The sequence below is a fragment of the Lepidochelys kempii genome, chromosome 4 (genome assembly GCF_965140285.1).
Source record: "Lepidochelys kempii isolate rLepKem1 chromosome 4, rLepKem1.hap1, whole genome shotgun sequence".
In the NCBI taxonomy this organism is placed as follows: domain Eukaryota; kingdom Metazoa; phylum Chordata; order Testudines; family Cheloniidae; genus Lepidochelys; species Lepidochelys kempii.
Window position 1 is genome coordinate 108,847,525 of NC_136383.1, and position 23,389 is coordinate 108,870,913.

At 42.1% G+C, this 23,389-nt stretch overlaps 2 protein-coding genes across 10 annotated transcripts in view; one reads left to right on the forward strand and one right to left on the reverse strand.

Annotated features, from left to right (window-relative positions):
* KCNIP4 (potassium voltage-gated channel interacting protein 4) overlaps window positions 1–18,876 on the forward strand; it is an 861,516-nt gene extending 842,640 nt beyond the window's left edge. For all 6 annotated transcript variants that reach the window (XM_073342395.2, XM_078852577.1, XM_078852578.1 and 3 more), the window contains 4 exons: window positions 9,668–9,775; window positions 11,005–11,109; window positions 11,434–11,496; window positions 16,698–18,876. In XM_073342395.2, coding sequence (XP_073198496.1) covers window positions 9,668–9,775; window positions 11,005–11,109; window positions 11,434–11,496; window positions 16,698–16,745 — 324 coding nt within the window. In that variant the 3' untranslated portion in view covers window positions 16,746–18,876. The remainder of the gene's footprint in view (window positions 1–9,667; window positions 9,776–11,004; window positions 11,110–11,433; window positions 11,497–16,697) is intronic.
* Window positions 16,385–23,389, reverse strand: part of PACRGL (parkin coregulated like) — a 34,474-nt gene continuing 27,469 nt past the window's right edge. For 3 of the 4 annotated variants that reach the window (XM_073342398.2, XM_073342397.2, XM_073342396.2), the window contains 2 exons: window positions 20,894–20,974; window positions 18,342–19,144 (listed from right to left, as the gene is read on the reverse strand). In XM_073342398.2, coding sequence (XP_073198499.1) covers window positions 19,088–19,144; window positions 20,894–20,974 — 138 coding nt within the window. In that variant the 3' untranslated portion in view covers window positions 18,342–19,087. Of the gene's footprint in view, window positions 17,736–18,341; window positions 19,145–20,893; window positions 20,975–23,389 lie in introns of those variants that run through there. The other variant, XR_013635728.1, reaches the window with a different exon arrangement.

The following is a 23,389-nucleotide window of genomic DNA, read 5'->3' on the forward strand; positions in this document are numbered from 1 at the left end:
CTGGGTCCAGGCATCACTCACCTGGTGGACCAATCCTACCAAAGTGCTCCAAGGCACCATGTTTGCCACCTCCGTCCCCATGACCATCCTCACCAGAGATGCCTGGTGGGATAGGGCGCATACTTGGCAGGCCACATCACGCAGGGAAGGTGGACTCTCAGGGAAGTGTGCATACACATCAGTGCACTGGAGCTGCATGCGGTCCAATGGGCCTGCCACATATTCCTGCCTCTTCTTCGTGGCTGGCACATTCAGATCCTCTTAGACAACACCGTCACTATGGCATACATAAACAGACAGGGTGGCACCAGATCCCGGTCATTTTGCTCAGGGGCTATCCACCTCTGGAACTGGTGTCTCTGCCACAACATTGTGCCCCATGTAGCATACCTCCCAGGGGTGCAGAACTCTCTGGTGAACACACTCAGCAGAACCTGGTACCTCAGCCACAAATGGGATCTCCATGACCCCATGATCCATGCCATCTTCTGGACCTGGGGCACCTCCCTATGGGACCCCTTTGCCACCCATGCAAACCTCAAGTTCCCGCTCTACTTCTCCAGGGTGGCTAGGGGTCAGGACTCCAGAGGTGATGCCCTCCTTCTTCCATAGTGTATGGCAGCTTGTGGTATGCTTTCCCCCAGTCTCACTTTTCCACCAGGTCCTCTGCAAGATCTGCCGAGATTGGGCCACAGTCATCTTGCTAGCGCTGCGCTGGTCCCGACAGTTCTGGTTTCCCAAATTACTCAGACTGTTGGCCTGCCCACTGATCAGCCTCCTCAACTGGCCAGACCTTCTCACCCAAGACAATGGCAGGGTTTTCCACCCCAACCTGGGCTTGCTCCAACTGACGGCCTGGTTTTTGGATCGGGCTCAGCCGGAGACAATGCCTGTTCATTACCGTCCACTGTATTGTTACACAGAGTAGATGGGAGTCTATGAGGGCATGCTATGCCGCAAAATGGAAGTGTTTCACCTTCTGGGCACAATGATGACATCTCCCCCTCCATGCTGTCTCTGTTCTCATCATCCTAGACTACCTCCTGGAGCTCAAGAACTGAGGCCTTGCGTTCGGGTTGATCCATGTCCATCTTGTGGCACTCAGCGCCTTCCTCCCTCCCCTGGATGGCCAGTTGGTATTTGCTCACCTTACCAATACCTAGGTACTGAGGGGCCTGACATACTGCTTCCTGCCGGTACTAACACCATGCCCCCGCCCCCCCAGGACCTCAATCTCATGCTGTCTGCCCTCACCTGGCCTCCATTCAAACCCCTGGCCATATGCTCCCTGGCCCACTTATCAAGAAGGTCCTCCTCCTGGTGGCCATCACCTCTGCCCGGTGGATCAGTGAATTGGTGGCCATGATGGCTGACCCATTTTCCATAGAGACAAGGTCTCCCTGCACCTTCACCCTAAGTTCCTCCCAAAGGGCATCTTGAGTTTCATCTCAACCAGTTCATCCATCTCCTGGTCTTCCATCCTAAACCCCACGCCACTCCCGCGGACAACACACTGCACTCCCTGGACATCCGCAGGCCTTCTACTTGGACGGAACTTGTGCCTTTTGTGCCTCCCCATGCCTCTTCGTTGCCATCACGGAACAGTCAAGAGGGCAGGCTCTCTCCTTGCAGCACACATGCAGTTGGATCTCTTACTGCATTACAGAATGCTATGCGCACTCCAGTGTGACACCGTAACTGTACCTGCAGGTTCTTCAAGATGTGTAGTCCCTATTTGTATTTCAGTGCCCACACACCTTCCCTCTGCTGCAGATGCTCTATGCTGTGGTAAGAAGGAGACTAAAGGCACGTCACCCTGCATGGCCTCTTATAACCTTGCAGGGAACATATGGCAACAGCAGGCGGCCATGAGGGTCAAAGGACACTGCTGCTGAAAAACTTCCTTTGCTCACATTTGGACTACAAATAGGAACTACACATCACAAAGAACCTCCAGTTACAGGTAAGTAACCGCCTCTTGGTCCTGGCAGAAATCACCAGAGCCGGAGACCTCCTGGACTACAGCCAGGGAGACTGGCTGGATCCCCTGATGCTTGCTCGGCGCATGAGGCTCTCCAGGCCTCAGACTCCCTGGTGCGTACTTCAGGAGGTTAGGGCCATTTTACCGCCCACTGCTCAGGGTTTCCTCAACCGAGTCCTGTGAGAGGGCACTCCCTGCCCACCCTCCAACCAGGCCCTCTGGACCTTTTCATTGGGCCCCTGCCCCGTGGACCTTACCGGCCATCCCGCCCCTTTATCAAGAGCCAGCTGCACGAGTTGCAGCCGGTTCGGTTCTGGACCGCGCCATGGACACATCTATGCATGCTCGTGCTGCACACCCTTCACATCTTCACCCTCACGTCCTGCCCCGACACAAAGTGGTGGGACCTCCTGCCATCTCTGGAGGGTGAGGAGCCCCAGTGGGCCAGCCTATATTCCACCCTAGTGCCAAGGCCTGCCAGGGACATCAGCTGGCGGCTCCTTCAAGGAGCTGTGAGCACGGGCATGTACTTGCAGCGGTTCGCTCCCCTCCCAGAGACCTGCCCCTTTTGCTGCGTAAGGGAGACCCTGACGTATGTGTACCTGGAGTGCGACAGGTTGCAGCCCCTATTCCGGCTCCTCTTGGATATATTTTTATGCTTTTGGTTGCACTTTTCCCCTCACCTGTTCATCTATGCACTCCCTATCCGTGATCCCACAAAGTCACGGGACCTCCTTGTCAACCTCCTCCTGGCCATCTACAAAACCGGAGAGAAGAGGTTGGCCGATGGGATTTCCTGTGACTGTGGGGCCTATTTCCGTTCCTTATTCCGTTCATGCATCCAGGCAGAGTTCTTCTAGGCGGCATCCGCTGGCTTCATTGACACCTTCGAGGAGCAGTGGGCACTGTCCAGGTTCTCTGCACGGTGTCCCCTTCAGGTTCCCTTCGTTTAGCCCTGTGACCTCACTCCCATTCCTGTTATCTCGTTAGCTGTCCCCCATAATTATTTGGAATCCTGGACCTGTGGATCCTTAGGTTAGGGGGAGGGCCTTTAGCAGTGGGCAGGCTCTGCCTGCCCACTTCCTGGAGCCCAGTGAGACTACCCTTTCTGCTTCCTTGAGATTAGTTTCTTTGGGCTAGATTCACAAGGAAAACTTAGATGCCTAACTAACACTTTAGATGCCTGAGTCCAACATTTAGGCTTCACTAGCATTCAGGCCCTAGCCACCTGAAATTCCCCTAGGCATCTGAATTTCTGCTGCTGGTTATGTGTACAGCCGAAGTCCTGACACCTCTGAGCATCTCAGTGCCTCATACCTAAGCCCAGGTGGGATTCACTAACTGTGCATTCCCCTCATCTAGCTTGCCCATGGACTCCAATCTGGTAGGAGTGCTCAGAGGCTGCTTACCAGATTGGGCCCTGCAGAAAACACAGCTGGCAAAAGCACTCCCAGTATCCCAGTGGTTTGAGCACTTACCCAGGATGTGAGACACCTAGGTTCAAATCCCTACTTCACCTACTATAGTGCAAGACTTGAATCTAGGTCTACTGCCTCCCACATAACTGCTGGGGTGGGTGTCTTTTCATACTCTCGTTGAAGCTGTTCCACTTCGTATAAATAATAAAGTATTTATTGGAGCAGGGACTGGAACCTGGGTGTCACAGGAAACTATGCTCTTCTCTCACTGGCCCAGTGAATATTTAATTATTTATACCAAGCAGAACAGCACTAATAGCAGAGACTGAGCCATACCCATCTCAGACTAGCCTGCTGGTTAGCACATTCACTGGGAGGTGAAAGACCTGCATTCAAGTTCCTGCTCTGGGTGAGACAGAAGGGGGATTCAGTCGCCCACAGCCTAGGGCCTAAACACTGCGCTATTAGGTCTGGGTGTATGCAAACACCCTCCATTTTTGTCTTTTGTGTAGAGCCTGAGCTTGTAGTGTGCTTTGACGTAAGCAGCTTTGCACCTGCCCACCAGCAGAAACTTTGGCACCTAGTGACCTTATGCCCCTGTGGCAGTAGGTGGCTGAGCAGTGTTTTTTTGCGAATGTCAGTGAGGTCTAAATGTTGAACCTAGGTGCTTAAGTACCTATATGAATCTGGACCTTTTGAGCCTAAATTCCATGGATTGTTTTCAATGAGACTTGCCTCCTCTAATTGCCTACATTGCTTTGAAAATGGGATTTAGCTGTCTAATTCACTTAGGCCCAGATTCTCCAAGGTATTTAAGTGCCAGTGGGAGGATCCGTGCCTTAGCCCTTGCAACTCAGAGGAGAGCAATGCGTAAATACCTTTAAATATCAGGACCCGCCTTCAATGCTTATTGAAGTCAGTGCTCCTGACCTAGAATGACTTCTAGCATCCTCATGGGCAGACGATGTTGCTCAGCAACTTACAGGATCTGGGCCAGTGGGCACTGAGATCACTCAGTAACCTCCAAGTAATACTCATCACTGGCAGGGCTGAGGTGTTGTGCACTAGATCCACACAAAGATTTAGGTAGCCAAATGCCCTTTTGGGTACCCAGTGGCCTGGTCTTCACTGGTTGTGGTTGGTAGGGTATGTGGTAGGGTATGCAGCTGGACACTGCAGTGAAAGGCTCTGGTGAGGCAGGGCAGGGGCAGGCAGCAGAGAAAGGCTCTGGCATTGAGGCAGCAGTGGAGCACTAAAAATAGCCATGGGAGGCACAGCTTGGATGAGTAGAAAGCTGTGTAGGGTACATACCTGTAGGTTCTGGGGGTGAGACACTGCTTAGGGGAGCAGAGTAAAGCTACATCTACTTTGCTGTTTATACCCATACTAGGGTGTGTGTGCAGTTTTTGTACTCTAAGTGTAGCCATGGCCTTAGGTGACACTGAGACTCTCCAAGACCCCACTCAACCGCTGCCTAATCCTGTAGCGGCATACGTTTTTGCCAGAGAGCATGGGCACTGCTGCCTCAAGCTGGGTGCCTATCTCACATTTTAGCCCCAGTGGGATCCTCAAAGTAGGCTCCCTCTGCGTATCTCATCTGCAGGGCCTGATCTGTTATGTATGCTCAGAGCTGGCCTAAATCCTCACAAAATTGCTGGAGGTAATGGGGAGAAAAAGGTAGCCCCCTTAGTATAGTAGTTAGGAGAGACAGGTTCTAATCCCATCTTTGCCAGATGTAGTAAAGGGATCTGAACTTGGGTTTCTCACCTCTGAGGCAAATGCCCAAACCACTGGCCTGTAGAATGATTCTGACTCTCTCTTTGGCATATTGCATAGTTAATTAGACAGTGGAACTGTGTCAACAGAAGACGCCCCACACCAGAATATGCAGGTGAGACTGAGAGGGTGCTATCCTAGCATCTCTCATGGGTTAGGGCTCTCATTTTAGAGATGGGACACCCAAATTCAAATCCCTTCTCTACATTGGGGGATTGAACCTGAATTTCCCACATCCTGAGTGAATGCCCTAACCACTGGGTTAAAGTATGTAAGGGGTCTACTGCCGCCATCTCCATTTCTTGTAACACCTCCCTCCTCCCCAAACAATCAAACAAACAAACCAGCTAACACGCAGTGCTTAATTGGTAAGGAAAGAGGTGCTGGGGCTCGAGCAATTAGGTGCAAGGGGGGGGGGGGGTCAAGCAACTTTTTAAAACTTTAGTAACTGACGCGATAAGCCCAGAGGTGCTGGGGCTATGAACTGCCCAGCGTAGAGGTGCCAGGCCTCAGCCCCGAAATAAGCACTGCTAACATGCCAAACTCCAGGAGAAAGATTATGGCTGAGAAGCTCTGGAGTTAGGTGCTTATCTCCCTGAGAATGGCAGGTGTAGACCAACCTCTCTTGTCAAAAACCTAGGCAGCTCAGCATGCTGGCTTTTATGGCTCCCATGCTTATGCACCTATAGCTCCTTATATATTGTATAGGGTACTTAAAAGTTTGTCCCTTTGTGGAGCTAGCCCTACCTGCAAAAGAGCTGTTTAAAGCCTTTGGGCATGCTCTATGAGTAACTTAACTTTTATTTGTTTTTCCAAAGATGATTAATTATCTCTTAACAAAGTTGTCAATGACTTTCTGATTGCTTTTGTCTCAGTTATTCCTTGAGGAGATCTAATCAATTAAGTAACACCCTTAAGAGTGCTAACATAAACTCAAAATTAGGGGAACTGAAAAGTAAAGCTCCTAATCATGTCTTCCTCTGTATCTTGTTCAGGGCTGGATTAACCTTTTGTGGGCCTGGCACCAAACATATTTGTGGGCCCCCATGAGGGCAATGGAGCATGGTGCAGGGAGGTCAGTCCCCGGAGCGAGGGGCCAGCGAGAGGCAATGGGGAATGGCATGGCAGGGGCAGCCCTGCTCCACCCAATGTGAGGGCCCTATTTACAAACCGGCAGTTGCCAGACGCACAGTGGCCTGCCCGGCCCTGTGCTGCCAGCATGACCCTTTCCCTCGGGGACAGGCCCATGCCACACCACACAGCTTCCCTGCACAATACCCCCTGACTTCCTATGTCCACAGGTGGTGGAAGTGGAGACTGCCCAGAGCTAGAGGTGCACTGGGGTCCGGCCAGGGGGCTAAGAGGAGCAGGGGATGGGGCCAGGGGGCAGAGAGGAACCCTTGGCCAGCCAGTGGACAGGCCAAGAGGAGCAAGTGGTGGGCAGGGGAGTCAGCAAAGTCTTGGGGCACAGTAGAAGTGGAGCAGGCTGGGGCCCCTTCTGAGCATGGGCCCGGCTCCATGGAGCCATTGTCAACCAGGCACTGGGCCAAATGCAACACTGGCACTTAATAATACTAATAAAAAGCCACTGTATGTAAAAAAGTAACATGCATGGAATGGCTGCAGAATTGACTCCAAGGATGTGTCTGTGGCTCATACCCAAAAGGAACTCGTTTGGTGGTCTATAGATGGTATTCTTCCATTTCTGTGGTTCACCTCAAGAAGACCACAGTCGCAGCTGGCACTTTTGCTGATAGTTTTAGCGTGGTGACAGTGCTTAGATACTATGGGGATGGGCACTAATTGAAAACGCAAGGAGGTGGAGAGAGAGAGTTTCTTCTTACCAAAATAGTTTCTCAAGGACACAGGTGAGCTGCACGGATGCCTGTATTCCTCCTTATGTGGATTAATAATGGATTTCATGTTCCAGCACTCATAACTTGGCTAAATTTTGCACACACACAATTTAAATAAAACTAATAGGAAGTAATTTTAAACTGGATTGGCCTCCATGAACAAATGATGGATGAAAGTTCAGGAAGAAGAAATGCTACTGTTTTGAGTGATTTATATTTTGAACTCATATATTATGTATGTCAAGGGCACCCAGAGTTTGGATAGGCATCCTCAAGTTTTTAGACTGAAATCTACATAAATAAATAATATATACAGTGAAGATTGGCATGAGCAGGCTAAAAATGTACGCTATTAAAGATAAATTATACTTTTTTTAAATGGAAAAGATGAATCAGCTTTTTCATCCCTCTAGGCTTTGCTTTAATTTCAGATAGCCACAACACAGCAATCATATACATAGCAAAAAAACTCGGTTCTTAGGCAACACGTCACAACTTCCTACCAGTGTTAGTCCTTATTAGCAGTTCAGAGATGGACTTATACCTTAGGGCAAGGTGAACATTCAACGAAAAAGCAATTTACTTTCACAGTAGCGTCTACTAGTCCCAAGGGTAATAGAGCTGAAAATATGACGCCAAGCTAGGGGCTGATCTTGTACGATGTGGAGCACATCCTGAGAGCTGAGTCTTGTCAACACCCGTGAGGCTCAATGTGCACTCAGCCCCATGCAGGAGGTGCTCCAAAATATGCTGTTAAGCCTTGAACGCACAACTATTTAAGATGGGAAGATAAAGCAAGAGGAACATTTTTCTGCCGCTCCCAAAATGGATAGCTAATTTGGTCATCAGCCATGTTGTTGCTTGGCCTCTGAGGAAGTGTAGCTTGAGTACAGGCGGTGAAGGAGCGCAAACAAGAGAATGGTGAAGCACCAGAAAGGCGTAGAATGGGGAGGAAATGCCTGCATGAAAGCTGACACTACAGCATTAGACTTTTCAGGAAAAGATCCATCAAGATTTAGAATAGCAACATAGGAATGATGATTGTTAAAAGTATATGATCAATTTTTTTCTGAATTTCCTGAAGCATAATGGTTTAATATTTGGCAGTATGCTATCAAAGAGCTGTATAGTGCTTTAGCCCTGTGATGCTGAAGCTATAAGTAAGGTCAGTAAAATGTTTTTCAGGATTCATATCTTTAAGATGCCTCATGAGGCGAGTGCACTGATGCATTAATACTGGAAACTATGACAACGTCAGCAAGCCCCAGGGCACACTAGTCAAGAAAGACAGGACTTTAATAGAGCTGTGCGGCGTTAGCTGAGCTTGTCCTCAGTAGGTACTTGGAAGGGTAACTGTAATGGCCATACAGGAAAAAAAACTAAAACATGATGCATCAGCCCCTCTTTGTCCCTGATGCAACCCCTTTGGCTGTTTTCCCCAAAATACTGGCTTTTTTTCAACTCTGAATAAACATGTAAACCTGGCCTGTGTCAGTACAGAATTATTTAACCCTTGTAGCTAATGGGTTTGGTGCTATGGTAGGACTTTGAGCCTTTACAACAACATTTGGTTATGAGCCCTATGGCAATAACAATGATGTCACAAAATCAGGTCAGGACCAACAAGGGACTGGGAATGATAAAGCCCTGCTTTCACCAAGTCTCTTTAAAAATATGAACGAAATACAACTAATAAATGTTTGACTTTTTTGTCAATTCTCCGTTTGAATGAGGTTCATGTTGCTATAAAACCATATTAATTCTGAAACACAACTCTAGTTCTAGGACTAGTGTAACACGAGTCTATTAATCGTTAGTCTTCTTGGCCTATAGGGAAGTAATGTAGCCTGACTAATTTCATTCTCTGAAAGCTCACTACACGTTAATGCGTCAGAGTTCTCTACCACCAAGGATCAAAGCAATGGATTCAGATTTTGTTGTTTTACTTCTGTAGACTCTCTCTACAATATTTTAATTTACAATTATCACTGTGTTTCATATAGCGGAGGTAAAAATAAACTTACGTTTCTCTAATGAATAGTTTTCTCATAATTGCCTTTTTTTTGTTGAGCTTCAATGCATAGAGCAGCCAGCCTCTGAAGAAAACCTCTGCAGAGGTGTAAGAGCTGAGAATATTACCTTTCTTATTGTTCTTGTGTGTGACATTTACTCCCATGTAGCATTCCACAATAAGTTATTACCATTTAAATTCCAGTTAAGCCCTAAATCATGTGTTTAAGAAGTACATAGACTTTGTTCTGGACCTGTGCACAGCAGTGATGTGTTTTCTCCCCACACTGACTTCAACAGAAACGGCTTGCATGCAGCATTTTATAAGGTTAAGTCATAGGCTACAGTACATTCAATCCATTAACAGAAGGAGGCTAGAAAACTGATTATTGCTTGTACAATAGAGCAATCCACCATGAATTGGCAGTACTACCTAAAAAGTCTAGATGTTTTTTTAAAACATACGACTAATTACCAAAAACAAGACGAAGCAACAGTCCTTCTTTCCAGCCTGGTATTACACTGGAGAATTTATCACATTGGAGTCCAGGATTTGAAAGTTGCATATTTAGAAATATATAGTTCAGCTTCAAACTACCTAGGGTTTTTTTTTGTTTTCTTTCTAGGATTTCATTATGGGTCTCTCAATTTTACTCCGAGGGACAGTACAAGAAAAACTCAACTGGGCTTTTAATTTGTATGATATAAATAAGGATGGATACATAACTAAAGAGGTAAGAATTCATTTTGTAGCCACAATAACTGAAACCACAGCATGTACGTGTCCCTTTGAGTTTGGTTTGAAAGGAACATGGCTTTAGAGAAACTGCTGTCAAAACTGAGTTCGGTAGCAAACAACTAGATAATTTTTTTTCTTCCCACCAACTTTAAAATAAATGTATTTTATATAAACTTAACTCTTTTTTTTTTAAAAAGAACTAGCCACAAATTTATATTTTATTAGTAGTCATAGAAGACATAGCTGGCCAAATTTCTTAAGGAATGGGCACAATGGGCATGCCTTTGAATACCTACATTTGCCCACAGAATTTCAAGAACTGTGTAGGGTACTTATACATAAAAATGTGTATCCAGAAATGCAAGTGAACACTTTAAAATGCTATTGTTTTCTAAAGGGCCTTACTCTGCAAGGATTAGGCATATGCTGAACTTTACTCATCAAAGTCAATGGGACAACTCAAATGTGAAGTGAGCATGCACATAAGTTTTTGCAAGATCAGACTCAATGTGTTTACTGTAAATGGTACTGGTACTAACAGTTTCAGCAAGACACTACATAAAGATTACAAAGGGTTTGTTTTTTTTAAAATACAGCATTTTATTCAATGTATTGGCAGATGAATTACATGGTTATAATAATTCTTATAGAGCACTTTTCAGCGACATATCTCAAAGCACCTTACAAAAGCTGGGGAAACTCACACACAGGAAGGCGATGTGATTTTGCCCAATCACCTTCTACTACAAATTTTTGTTGGTTTGTTTCCACTTACTGATCCACTGGAGCTTTCTTTCCACAATATCATTGGACTTTTAGATATCGTAAAGTATTTAAATTCAGAAGCATAAATCTGCATCTACTTAAGAGTTTTCAGTTACAGACGCCCCTCAACTTACACAATTGTTCTGGAAAGCCTTGTGTAACTCAAATTTTGCATAAGTCAGAAACGTATACCCGTACGTTACACAAAAATTTTCACAACTCAAAAATCCTATTTCCAGTGAATTTGCGTAAGTCTGGGTTGCGTAACCCAGGGAGTGTCTGTACATAGCGTCAGTAGCTAATTTAAATTTCAAAGTGATCCAGGTGCATTATACTCATGAAGTTGTTCAATCACAATTTGACTGTGGCACAGTCTTAAATATTTCTTCTAAACTATAAATGCTCAAAAGATTTTGAGCATGTTCTAAAACATTTACATAAACATGTTTTTCTCTTCAGGAAATGCTTGATATTATGAAAGCTATATATGATATGATGGGAAAATGCACTTATCCTGTTCTCAAAGAGGATGCTCCTAGACAACATGTGGAAACATTTTTCCAGGTAGGGCAAGACAACAAAAAAGGATGGTCTACAAGAAAACTCCCATGTTTTCACTGGCACATCCTATTATTTTTGTTACTCTATCTTCCCTGTTCCCCCATCCCAACCTACTCGTCCAACTGATCTGTTATGTCTAGACTTTTATAGACTGGAAGCTCTCTGAGGCAGGGACTGTAATGTACTTATAGTGTCTAGTAAAATGATACCCTGACCTGGGTGGCCACCAGCCTGCAATATAACTCTGAAATAAGTAATAAATAAATTCAGTGTTTTTAAGTAGGATTTTAACATGATTTAAGCAAATGTTCTTATCTTTCTGGACAGAAAATGGACAAGAATAAAGATGGGGTAGTTACCATAGATGAATTCATTGAAAGCTGCCAAAAAGTAAGTAATGATAAATGTAAGATATTTAGTTACTCCTATCAGCTGGCTAAAGGGTTGTCACATGGTACTACCAATTAGAGGATTTGGGTGTAAAGATGTAGCTTACACTTCTAGGCACCTTTACAAAAAGGTATGTCTGGCGACCTGTTCTACAAAACAGTCAGTTACATGTGCGAACATATACAATATTTGTATTCATAGAGGTGATAGTTTTTGAAAAGCTAATGTTCACCTATTCCACTAGTGTGTTTGCATCGTCTCTTCCTATGCAAAACTACCATGTAGTAGACAAATTGTTATGTGAATATTTGAGTCTTGTGCTGGGTATATCTCTGCCAGAATTCACATTTATTCATTGTAGGATAACTGAATGAGCTATTATTTAAGAACTTGTCTACAGTTAGACAAGACAGCCTTATAAAAATAAGTTCTGCAATTTTATTATGAAAAAATTAAACACCAAAGCTTCTTGTTATTTGTACATTGTACAAGGTTACAAGCTACTAGAGGAGCATGGTACATACCGAGGGTGTCATACTACATTAGATCAAGTGTTGAGATCCAAACTGGAAAAAGGGCTAGCAACAATTGATTAGATCATGCAGATTGTTGTAGCCATTGACAGTTCTTTTCTCAAACTAAAACCATCAATTCTGTCTAACAATAAATACAGTAAAATACAGTAGATTTCAATGGACATACCAGCTCTATTTGGATTGCCTTAGATAGGGGAAAGGCGATTAGGAAAATCAACAATAAGAGTCAATGTTTTGCCCTTTTGGTATATATGAAAAGGGGGCCAGCAGACAAGAATTCGCAATACAGGTATGGGTAAGCAAGACTAGGAAAAGCATGTCTATCCATGAGCAACAATTTATAAACACCTTGTAGCCCGAAAGCTGCACAGGAAATATAAAAGATGGTACGGACTTTGTCAGTTTTTTTTTACTTGAACCTCTAGGTATTCCATTGGAAATTCCGGTTGGATCAAAGACAAGGAGACAGTGAGACCTAGCCAATGATGTACTGTTCTTAATAGCACTTCTCATGGTGGCTAATAAGCTTTGGATACCATTGACCATAGTATCGATAGTATTCTTTGCAGTGGATCCACTCCTGTCTAAGATTGCAGTGTTGCTGAGTAAGTTTTCTTTCCTGGAGAGAGCTGATATAGGGTGCTGTAGGGTTTTATCTTGTCACTTCTCTTGTTCAGTATGTCTGGAAGGCTGCTCAGGCAGATGGATCACCAGTAGGCAGATGGCATTCATCTGTCTCCCTCTCATTAAATGCCAATTCTGCTATTTCCTCCGTGCCTAACTGTGATTTGGATAAGTCTGGGTGTAAAATTACAGATGGAATCTGGACAAGTTGGCAATGATGCAGATGGGTAGGAAAATTCATCTATAGGAATGGAGGGGTATTGTGCAGTAAGGGCTACAATGTGGTTCTTTTCCAGAATGATTCACAACTTCAGCAGGCTGTTACAGCCTTTGCTGTTTCTGAGTAATCAGATATGTTGGCACTGAGTAGTCCATCTCTGATTCATAGCATGAGTGACAACCTTTAAATCCCTACATACTTCAGGGCCCAATGATTTGGAAACTCATCTCCTACATCTTGCCGTGGCTGTTCAGGTGTGTTGGGCATCAATGCCTGGAACTTGGCCTTTCAAGACTATAAGCAGATATTCTCAGTGTTTTGTTTTTCCCCTGACTCCTTAAAAACCCACATTTGATGAGCTTCAGATTACTCAAAGAGACCTTAATGATAAGCATGGTTGGGTTAGATATGGACACTTTGTTTAGGCCAACACTAAAAATTACAGGTGGCAACATGGAAGATGACACGTCAAGCATCTAATCACGCTTGGCCAAAAAACATCTTTTTTTTAAAATTTCCAACTGTATATAACATCTACAGTATTGTAGCCAGACTTAATTTAATAGATTCTATCTTTATTATCAAACAATAGAATTTCTCAGTGCTCATTCTACTTCTTGCAATAGGTTCACTATGGTATCTTTTATTCATCAATTTAAGAGATAAAACAATACATAAAATGAACCAAAAGCTGAGAGAAATTCTCTTCTGCAAAATTACTCTGTGTAACTGTGTTTCCTACAGTGTGTTCCTGAAATACAATTATTGCAGGATCAAAATCAGCCTTCAAATGCCAGTACCAGGTCCTTGTTTTATTTATAAATGGTTTTGTGTGTGTGTATATATTAGCCCATATCACCAAGATAAATATGTTAATTAATATGCACACAGTGTGAAATGCAGTTTTTCTGATACTTTTCCATAATTTAGGAGTTGGTACTGTAATTGTGTTTGCTACACTTGCAAACTAGTTATTAGTTGGATAATTGTACATAGAAGAAACTAATGTAGTTAGTAGCCTTCTACACTAGTTATCACACTAGAACTTAAAAAAAACCCTGTAGCTTCCAAGGCCAATAGCACTGATTACAATTCCAATATATCAGAGTCTGTGGTCTTGCATAAAGGATAAAATGGGTAAAGGGAGCCCAAGAGTATCAGTAGATTTAATTGCATTGACCTAAAAACCTATACTAGCACTATGTCAGTTGCCTAACACAATATCTGATTGTTACTAGCTCAGATTGAATAAATTCTTTCAAACAGCTACTGATTTATAGTTGAAGTACAAAGCAACATCACACTGTTGATAGAATAGGAAGACTAAGAACAGATTCATTTCCTATTTTGGAACTGAAAAAGATGTTGAAAGAAGCTTTTAAAACACAGGCTAAACCTATGATTAGCTGTCAGGCCCAAAGTTTTCCTGAAAAGAGACTGTAGGAACTGGGACAGCTATACAGTGCAGTGGGTAAAAAATGGGCTTGCTACCATTAGGAAGACTGGTGTTCTACCCTATTATTAGAGAGGAAATTTGGACAGTCTTCCACACAGCATCACAACTCTAGTAGTGGAGACATTTTTTGCTGGTAGGTAATTGGTATTTACTGATTCTGTTTAGAACATCATGTGAAGATGGGTTTTGTTGTTGGATTTGTTATGAAGTATTTTACTACTGTTTATCACATCTGACCTCATTAATAGAGTAGAACGAATAATCTATTGAAGGGAGTGGAGGGAGGATCTATTGGCTGCAGTTCAATCCATATAAGACAGAAAATGCTTGGGGGAAGGAGCCATGTGATTATACAGACAACCTTCAATGAGAGAGTACAAACGCCATTTGTTAAATACAGCTGCAGAACCATGTGGTTTTAAGAAGATACTCAATTGCTCCTAGATGCCCAGGTTATGGACTTGGTCAAGTACACTTTCTTCCAGCTGCATTTGCTGAGACAAATTCACCATTTTCACTCTGATGTGTCCCTTGCTACAGTTGGCCTCGAGATTGGTTTATGGTAATTAGCTACATGACAAGACCACTTGGAAACTAGAGCTAGGGAAGAACATGGGCTAGTTTATTAGGTGGAGTTTCATGCTGAGAGTTTATCATCAGTAAGCTTCTGGGTGGAATTCAAGGCAAGGATTTTAACCTATTAAGAAAGCCCTGAATGATTTGAGCCCTAATTACTTGAGAGATCACAGCTGAAATAAGCAGTGGAAAAGGAGCTGGAGCTACCTTGGTCTAGGAGACAGCACTCTTCATAAGATACTCACTACTGAGAAAGATGTAGTATTAAATTCAAGACCAAATTATTTTCTTAGAGGTGGAGGTTAAGGGGTAGTTTTACTGTGACAGCTGTGAGTCATCATTATTATGTATATTTATTTAGTGTGGGGGATGACCAGTACATTCTGATGATTCGAGAGAGATACACCTCTACCCTGATAGAACGTGATCCGATTAACACAAATTCGGATATAACACGGTAAAGCATTTCCCTTCCCAGGCTTGTGCAAGCCTGGGAGGGAGGGGGGAGAAGCCGAGCAGTAGCGCGCTCAGGGGAGGAGGCAGAGCGGAGGTGAGCTGTGGTGGGGATGGATGGGCGTGGAAGGCCCGGGGGGGGGAGGGGAACCACTCCCCACCCACCTCCGCCTCCTCTCCAGAGTGCGCCGCTGCTCCACTTCTCCCCCTTCCCAGGTTTGCCGCGCCAAACAGCTGATTCACGGCAAGCCTTGGAAGGAGAGAGGGAGGGGGGAGAAGCGGAGGGGAGGAGGCAGAGCGGAGGTGAGCTGGGGCAGGGCGCAGAGCTGCTGGTGGGTGCTCTGTGACCACCAATTTTTCTCTGTGGGTGCTCCAGCCCCGGAGCACCCACGGAGTCGGCGCCTAGGACGGCAGCATGTCTGGCTCCGACACACTACTCTGAGCAGCGTGTTAAGGGGACCGGGAATAGGAGAGGTTGGATGGGTCGGGGGTTTTGAGGGGTCAGTCAGTGGGCAGGAAGTAAGTGGGGGGTCGGATAGGGGACAGGGCCAGGTTGTTTGGGGAGGCACAGCCTTCCCTACCCGGCCCTCCATAGCAAGTTCGATATAATGCGGTTAGAGTTTTTGGCTCCCGAGGACCGCGTTATATCGGGATAGAGGTGTAACTGTGTAAGGGCACTGCTAAAAGTTTAAGTAAAAATGGATTAAATTAGTTCCCTATTTAATATCAACAAGCAGTAGAATCAGAGAAGACTTGCTATGTCGTACTGCCAGTGGGGAAAATCTGAGCTGAGGAGTCAACAATTTTAACAATGTATTTGGGGGAATTATCGTGCTGCATGCACGTGCTGACTCAGTTTTAAATTGTTCTTGAATCTACAAAATAGTCTCCGATAATGCCAAAGGGTTTTTTGGGGAGAATATGCTGTGCCAAGCAACAATTTCAAATATATGGAAATTACTGACTGTACTCAAACTGCACGTAGGAAGTTACCACATATTTATATACTATTTTTTTTTTTTTACAGAGTTTCAAGAGTTCAATTGATTATCTCCAAAACAGTGTAGACAGTTTCAACAAAAACACAAATTAACTTAATATGCTCTTTTCAGTTTAATTTTTTTAATTTCAGTAATTATTTATTAATAGTTTTGGTATTTTTTTCTAAAATCAGTACCAGTTTCAGTGTTAAATTTTATCATCACTTATTAATTTTTCCAAACAAGTTGCTGCTGTCAGTAACTAACATTAGTGACTTCTACCCACTTTTTTCCCCTCTATACACTTCTGTATAGGAAATATAAAATAATCTGACGTATTTTTTTTCTTCTTACAGGATGAAAACATAATGCGTTCCATGCAGCTCTTTGAAAATGTGATTTAACAATGTGGTTTAGTCTGCAATTAATGGACAAATGTGAACTATTCTGCAACATTACTTAAAGCTGGATTTGCCACATTTACCATATGTAGGATTGCTCAGCTTTACACTGAGACATGTATTATGCAAATAAGTTTTGTTTTATTATAAAGACCTTCCTCCCAAAAATGATTTCCCAAAGGTTAGGATGTAATAATTTGTCCTTTATCGAATGGGATATGCTAAAAGTATTAGGTTTTACCCCACAACTCCCCAAAACAGCACAGCATCTGCCATTATACAGCTTTATTACCATTCCAACCCCTAGATAAAAGAGGCTTTAACACAAGGAGATCAGAAATAGCTGTTTTTGATACTTGTTTGTATTGGATTCAGCCCCTGGATTTTAAGTGTCTTAAAAATCCTTAAAAAGTGTCTTAGCCTCTCTTTTACAGAGAAATCATCCTGCATTTCCTTTTCACATTTGTATGGTGTAATGCTCATTTTTACATAATACTTTGAGTAAATATTGCTACAGTTGATGAGCAATACATATCTCCTACAACAACATCCAATTTTATTTGGCTTTCTTTCCTCTTTGATTGAAGCCCAGCTAACTTACATAAGAGGAAGAAATCTTTTTTATAATAAAAATTTTTATGATTCAGATAGACATGTACCACTGGTAGGTATTAAACAGATCATCCTTACCTAATAAATCTGCATTTATGAATTTTTCATGAAATGAGTACCTGAAGTCTTATATATTGTATGTGTAATTCTGGTTGGACTGTCAGCAAAGTTTTCTGCTCAAAATTAAGGACCTGAAAAGGTTTTAAGTTCAAATTTCTTTGTGAAGAAAATCTAGTTTTACCATTATTTCCAGAAGTACGTGTCTTACCGGTTTTAATGAGGAAAAAGGAGATAATGGTCTTTTGAAGCTTCCATCTCACTTCAGTGCTCAGAATGCAGTAATATCTAGACAGTCTACTATCTGTTTCAATGGTCTGTTTACTATGAAAAGGGAGTAAAAAAGAAGCAGAAACTTTAGCTATACACCAGTGTTGTTTATAAGCAGTACTACTATTACATTCTTGAGGAACATTAATTCTATCAAAGTAGGAACAGCTTTAATTCTGGACCTAAAAAACCATAAGTGCACAGATGTGAAAGATTAAAATGGATTATCTTTTCCCCATCACAATTAAGAAATAAAAATTATTGTACTATTGTTTTGAGTGATTCCAGGCCAATACTTTGAAACGCTACTGAAGATATGCCAATCTTTATTGTGACATTTCTGCACAAAGGATGTGAAGGGGCTACTGGCGTAGAAAGAATGCTGCAACCATTATTTTTGCAAAAATAAATCAGGTATCTATTCTGGTGTAGAGATGGAATGTTGAAGGCTGCTCTGCTATCACCAGTGTAGGAATAAGAGTAGTACAATACATGTACACCTGAAATTTGCTGTAGCATGTTTGCGTAAACTAAATGTGCACATTTTGTAAAAAAATAAATAAATAATAAAATAAAATTATATATATATAAAAATAAAATACAAGAAAGAAAAACAAGCAGAATGTTTTTGTTTTTTGAAAAAATACTAGACTACAGGCATTTCTTTAACCAAATGGATTTACTGTTTCAATACACGCATCCTGAATTAACTGTTAATTCAGTACTGTGCTAAGATTTAAGTTCCCAATGTGACAGTTTTCAAAATGAAGGGTTACTGGGATAGAATATGAAAAACAGTATTCCAATATCAACACCTGGTGTTTTTATCCTATTTACGGTACTAGAGCAACACTGGACAACAAGTTTGAAATCAGTTCTTTTGTAACAGAAAACTCACATTTTCATCTCTAACACTCATCACGGAAAGAAAGCGTATAAAATAAATATGTATATGCACTTTAGCAGTGAGTTAGTTACTGCTTAATTAATAATTACAATCAAATTCTACCTTTTATGTAACATTTGATAAACACAGTAAGTGTGGCAGAAATATTAAAGGAAATAGGAATGTACAGCAAAAATGAATTAACATTTACTTTGTTTACAGCTGAAAAAATGGATGGTAGATAACCAATTATTGACTGTAACTGTAAACATAAGACTGGATACACAAAAAGATATCTAATAAAAATGATTAACTGTTTGCCATAATTATACTTTTTCACAAGATGTTATGGGCACACTTCACTTAATCTTCATTTTTTCTCCCAAGCAGATTACAGAATGTTTGTGGTTAGTTTTACTAGAATAAGTTGTACCATAAGGAAATTCCAACAGCATCCACAGTCAGCTTCTGATGCCCACAACGACACTACGCAGTGTAAATGACTATATGGTTCTCTCATTCAAAAGGAGATGGAACAATAGGTTGGAATTTTAGATTTGATGATAGTTACACTCTCCTGTTGATAAAAATGAAGTTTACACAGTAAGAAGCACTTAGTTCTGAAGGCAACCAAGTGGCAATCTGTGTTACAACATTTCCTTATAATTATACATATCTAAACACCCATCATGCAAACTAAACTATCAAAAGAAGAGAGTTGAAGACAGAAAAACATTAAATATTTTGAGAGAGATCAGATCTCTCTCTCTCTCATAGGAAAAGTAGCAGAGACAAATAACTTTAAAAAAAAAAACATGCAGAGAACTGGTAAAATAACAGAAGAAAATAGATGGGAGAACTACAGGAGGGTAGATTCTATGTACCAATGGCTTGTGGGTTATCTATTAACTACCGCTAAGTTCTTGCTGCTGTCATTCGAATAATATTTTTTTTCTTTTAAAAGGCACTCGCAGAAAAAACATACAGGGTTTAAAAATTCCATAAGCCACGTGTTCTGCTGGGAAAATTGTTTTTAAATAATACCATTTACGGGGCATCATTATTTTCCTCTTCAATATTTGAAGTGAGTACCGAAGAAGGGGTGCGTAGGTGGGAGGGTGAATGAAAGAAAATCAAATGCCCAATTTGAAAGCCTTCTTACGTATGTAATTCTCAATTAAATCAATAGAAGCTGTGTGTTTGACAAAGGCAGAATTAATCCTCGATAAGGGTTAGGAGATCATTTAAAGACAACAAGGGAGGAATGAGAGAACTTAAAGAAGGGTGCAATACTGGTTAAGAATTTCTCTTAAGAAAAGGGAACAGGAAGAGAGGGTAGAAAACAGGATAAAAGAAGAAGGAGAGGGAGAAGTGGATATCAGAAAGTTGAATATAAAAATGTATAAAATATCTCTTACTTTTTTATACAAAATTTTAGTATTTCTTAGTAATTGTTTTATTATTGATTTGGAAAAAATCCTGTTCGTTTGGGAAGACAAAATGTTATTACAGATAGAACATGGATCAAACTGATGCTTACTGTCGGACATTTCAATACTTTAGGTTAGCTAACAAAGCCAGTATTTTAAAAACATTACATGTCACTGCAGTAGGTAAACTTTTTTCCTCACAAATTTCAAGCCCTGGAAGTAGAACTATAGACCTCTTCTAGTGTCTGGGGAGGAAAAGAATAGCAAATGTTCCGTCTCACCAGTAAGGTTGCACACACCTCCTAGCAGAAACAGTTTAATGTTTTACACGGTTATCTTGCAAAGGGCATCTACGTGGACAGGCAGTTACTTCTCAATGGAGTCCCACTGAAGGGGACTCAGTGTGGGACTAAGAGGCCTGCTGTGTGGATCCCTATGTAGGTGTGGATCCTTGGAATGTCATGTTAAGGTGTGCACCTAAGTTTCTTATGAAGGAGCACAAGAAATTAGTGTGAGGATGTTTGACAATTTAGGTGTTTAAGTATTCTCTATAGAAATGTAAAATAAAAGGCTATAAGTGACTGTATTACATGAAGTAGATTCTATTTCTCTTCTATGTCACAATTCATATACAGGAAAAATAAAGCTATTTTCACATTATGAATCACTACACAACACCACTAGGCCCCAACCCTGCAAAACCTACACATATGATTAATTTTACACACAGTCGTTCCAGTGTGTAGAGTTAAGCACATACATAAGTCTTTGCAGGAGCAAAGCTTGAAGGATTCAGAGACTTGAAATCAAAGTCTTCTTGACATGATTTAAATTCATGTATATTTTTATATTTTTTAACAAAATGTAAAATACAGAGAATAATCTGTTCAACTCACCTTTCCACCATACTGCTCTAGCTTTTGTAATACAACAGTGATTTGCTCTTTGAATTTCTTGTCCATTAACCTCTTTGAAATCTATTGGAATAAAATAAATATAAATATAACTTGGAAAAAAGATGATTGAAGTACAATGTATGAAAACCGACCACATTTATTTTTGCTTTAGAATACTGCTTCACCTTAGTTCAGGAAAGGGAAAGCAAAAAGAATCATTACTTTACGCATAGTAGGTAATGCCAAAGTAAGACACATGGTCAAAAGCAAAAGGGGAAGACAAAGTTTTCTGAACCAAAAAACATAGCTTTGCAGAAATGCCCAGTTTTTGCAATGATGGGTGGCAGTATAAAATCCATAGACAGATAGCTTTTATATTTGTTTGCAACTATTTTTGATGCAAAACAAGAGTACCAGGAGGAATATGAAACAGTTGTTGGGAATAGTCTAGAGAGTTCCTTTGCCTGTGCCCCTGTTTGTTAGAACTCTCCCTCCCTGGTCTCTTACACAGGAAGCTTTAGTAGTCCTTGCCCTGATTTGTCAGGGTTTTCCTGCCAGGCCTCTCTGCCTGGAAAGATTTGGCAGTTTCTCACTTCAATGGATGCGTGTCTTCTACCTCAGAGAGTTATTCACTTTCTGCCCTGATTGCTCAAGAACTTCTCTCCCAGGCCTCTCTCACCTGGAGAGATTTTCCAATTCAGGCTCCTTCCTTAAGTAGCTCTGTGACACACCTATTAATTTTGCACTGCTGCCTCAGAGTACTTCTATCCCAGGCATTTCTACCTGGAGAGCTTTTATAATCCTTTTAGCAGGGCTTATCTCCTTTTTTAGCAGGGTTCCCTCTCAGGCCTTTCTACCTGGAGAGCTATTCATGGTAGTTTCTGCCTTGGTTCTCAGGGTTTCTCTCCCAGGCCTCTCTACCTGGAGAGCTTTTAATATCGCATTGCCCTAGTTAGGGTTCCTCTCAGAACTCTTTGTTGTTAGGATATAGATATTCAGGCCTGTCTGTAAAGGCCTATACTCTAAGAATTTAGGTGTATTCCTATCACTTGGCTAGTTAGAGGTATAAAAGAAAGAATCAAAATCACTGTCTGCCAGTGTAAGGGCCTTCTCTTACTGTGACAGTCTGAGGCCCTGTTCTTAGGCTAAGGCCTTTGGCTAAGCGACAGAGGCAGCCATAAGCTGGGAAGTGAATGGTCACATCCTCACATTCCAAACTAGTCACATTGAAATAAGGTGCTATTGGGCTGTTAGGAATTTAATCCTGTCCTTATAGTGCCTATCACTTCCAGAGAAAGGGAAGTGCCTAGAAGCTGTAAAAGGAAATTGAGGTTGATAGTTTTCTGTCTGGTAAGAACTCACTTATCAATAGACACAGCTGGGAAACTCTTATGTCTTTACAGATGTAGTTGTGAAATCCTCACTTCTGTATTGTTTTGTCATTATAGTTCCCACTTTGCTATTGTTTATTGGCATGGTCTCTGTCTGGTTCTGTGATTGCTTCTGTCTGCTGTATAATTAATTTTGCTGGGTGTAAACTAATTAAGGTGGTGGGATATAATTGGTTAGCTAATCCATGTTAGGATTGGTTAGTTAAATGTTAGTAGAATGATTGGTTAAGGTATAGCTAAGAATATTACTATATAAATTAGGGGCAAACAGGAAGTAAGCTGGGATTCGAAAATAAGGAAAAAAGGAACTTGTATTTAAGCTTGCTGGAAGTTCACCCCAGTAAACATCGAATTGTTTGCACCTTCGGACTTCGGGTATTGTTGCTCTCTGTTCATGCGAGAAGGACCAGGAAAGTAAGTGGGTGAAGGAATAAGCCCCCTAACATTTGTCTGGAGAGGTTTTCATTGTTCAGGCTCTCTGGGAGCTCCTTCTATTCAGAGCAAACCAATCTCAAAAGGTAGGCTCAACCAAAGGTACCCTTTAGCCATGTTTCTCAGCTGTGGGGGGACGACGGACTTCTTGTTTGGCTGACATTAGGAAGTCCACTAGGTCCTTGGCAATACCCTTATCTCCCTCAGAGAAATATGAAGTGACCATAGCCCGAGGTCCCCCTTTTTGTAGGTAGCCCATACAGTGCACGTAACCCTCCATGTCAGTGACATGTCATGATTTACCACATAGGGGGCATTCAGATGGTAAAAGCCTTTTACTGCCTCTAGGCTGGTTAACAAAGCCAGGATTTCCCCAGAAATAAACTCTCTTACTGTGGCCTCCTGATCTGGAGAGGAGTCCTTCTGAATGCATCTGCACGTACACCCTTCAGAGTTAAAAGATCTCTCTATCCAAGCTCAGATCGCTCCCAGGACTTCCAAAGACCAGGGACTGTACTGTTTTGCCCACTGCTTTCAATACCTGGCTTAGCAACACTCACTTTTGTTCTTGCTATACCCACACTATCGTGTGGATAATATTTAGCAGGTTAGCACCATTTTTAGCTTCCTTTTTCCTCCAAGAAGAGCTCTTCTTTTTAGCAGAGGTCCAGTT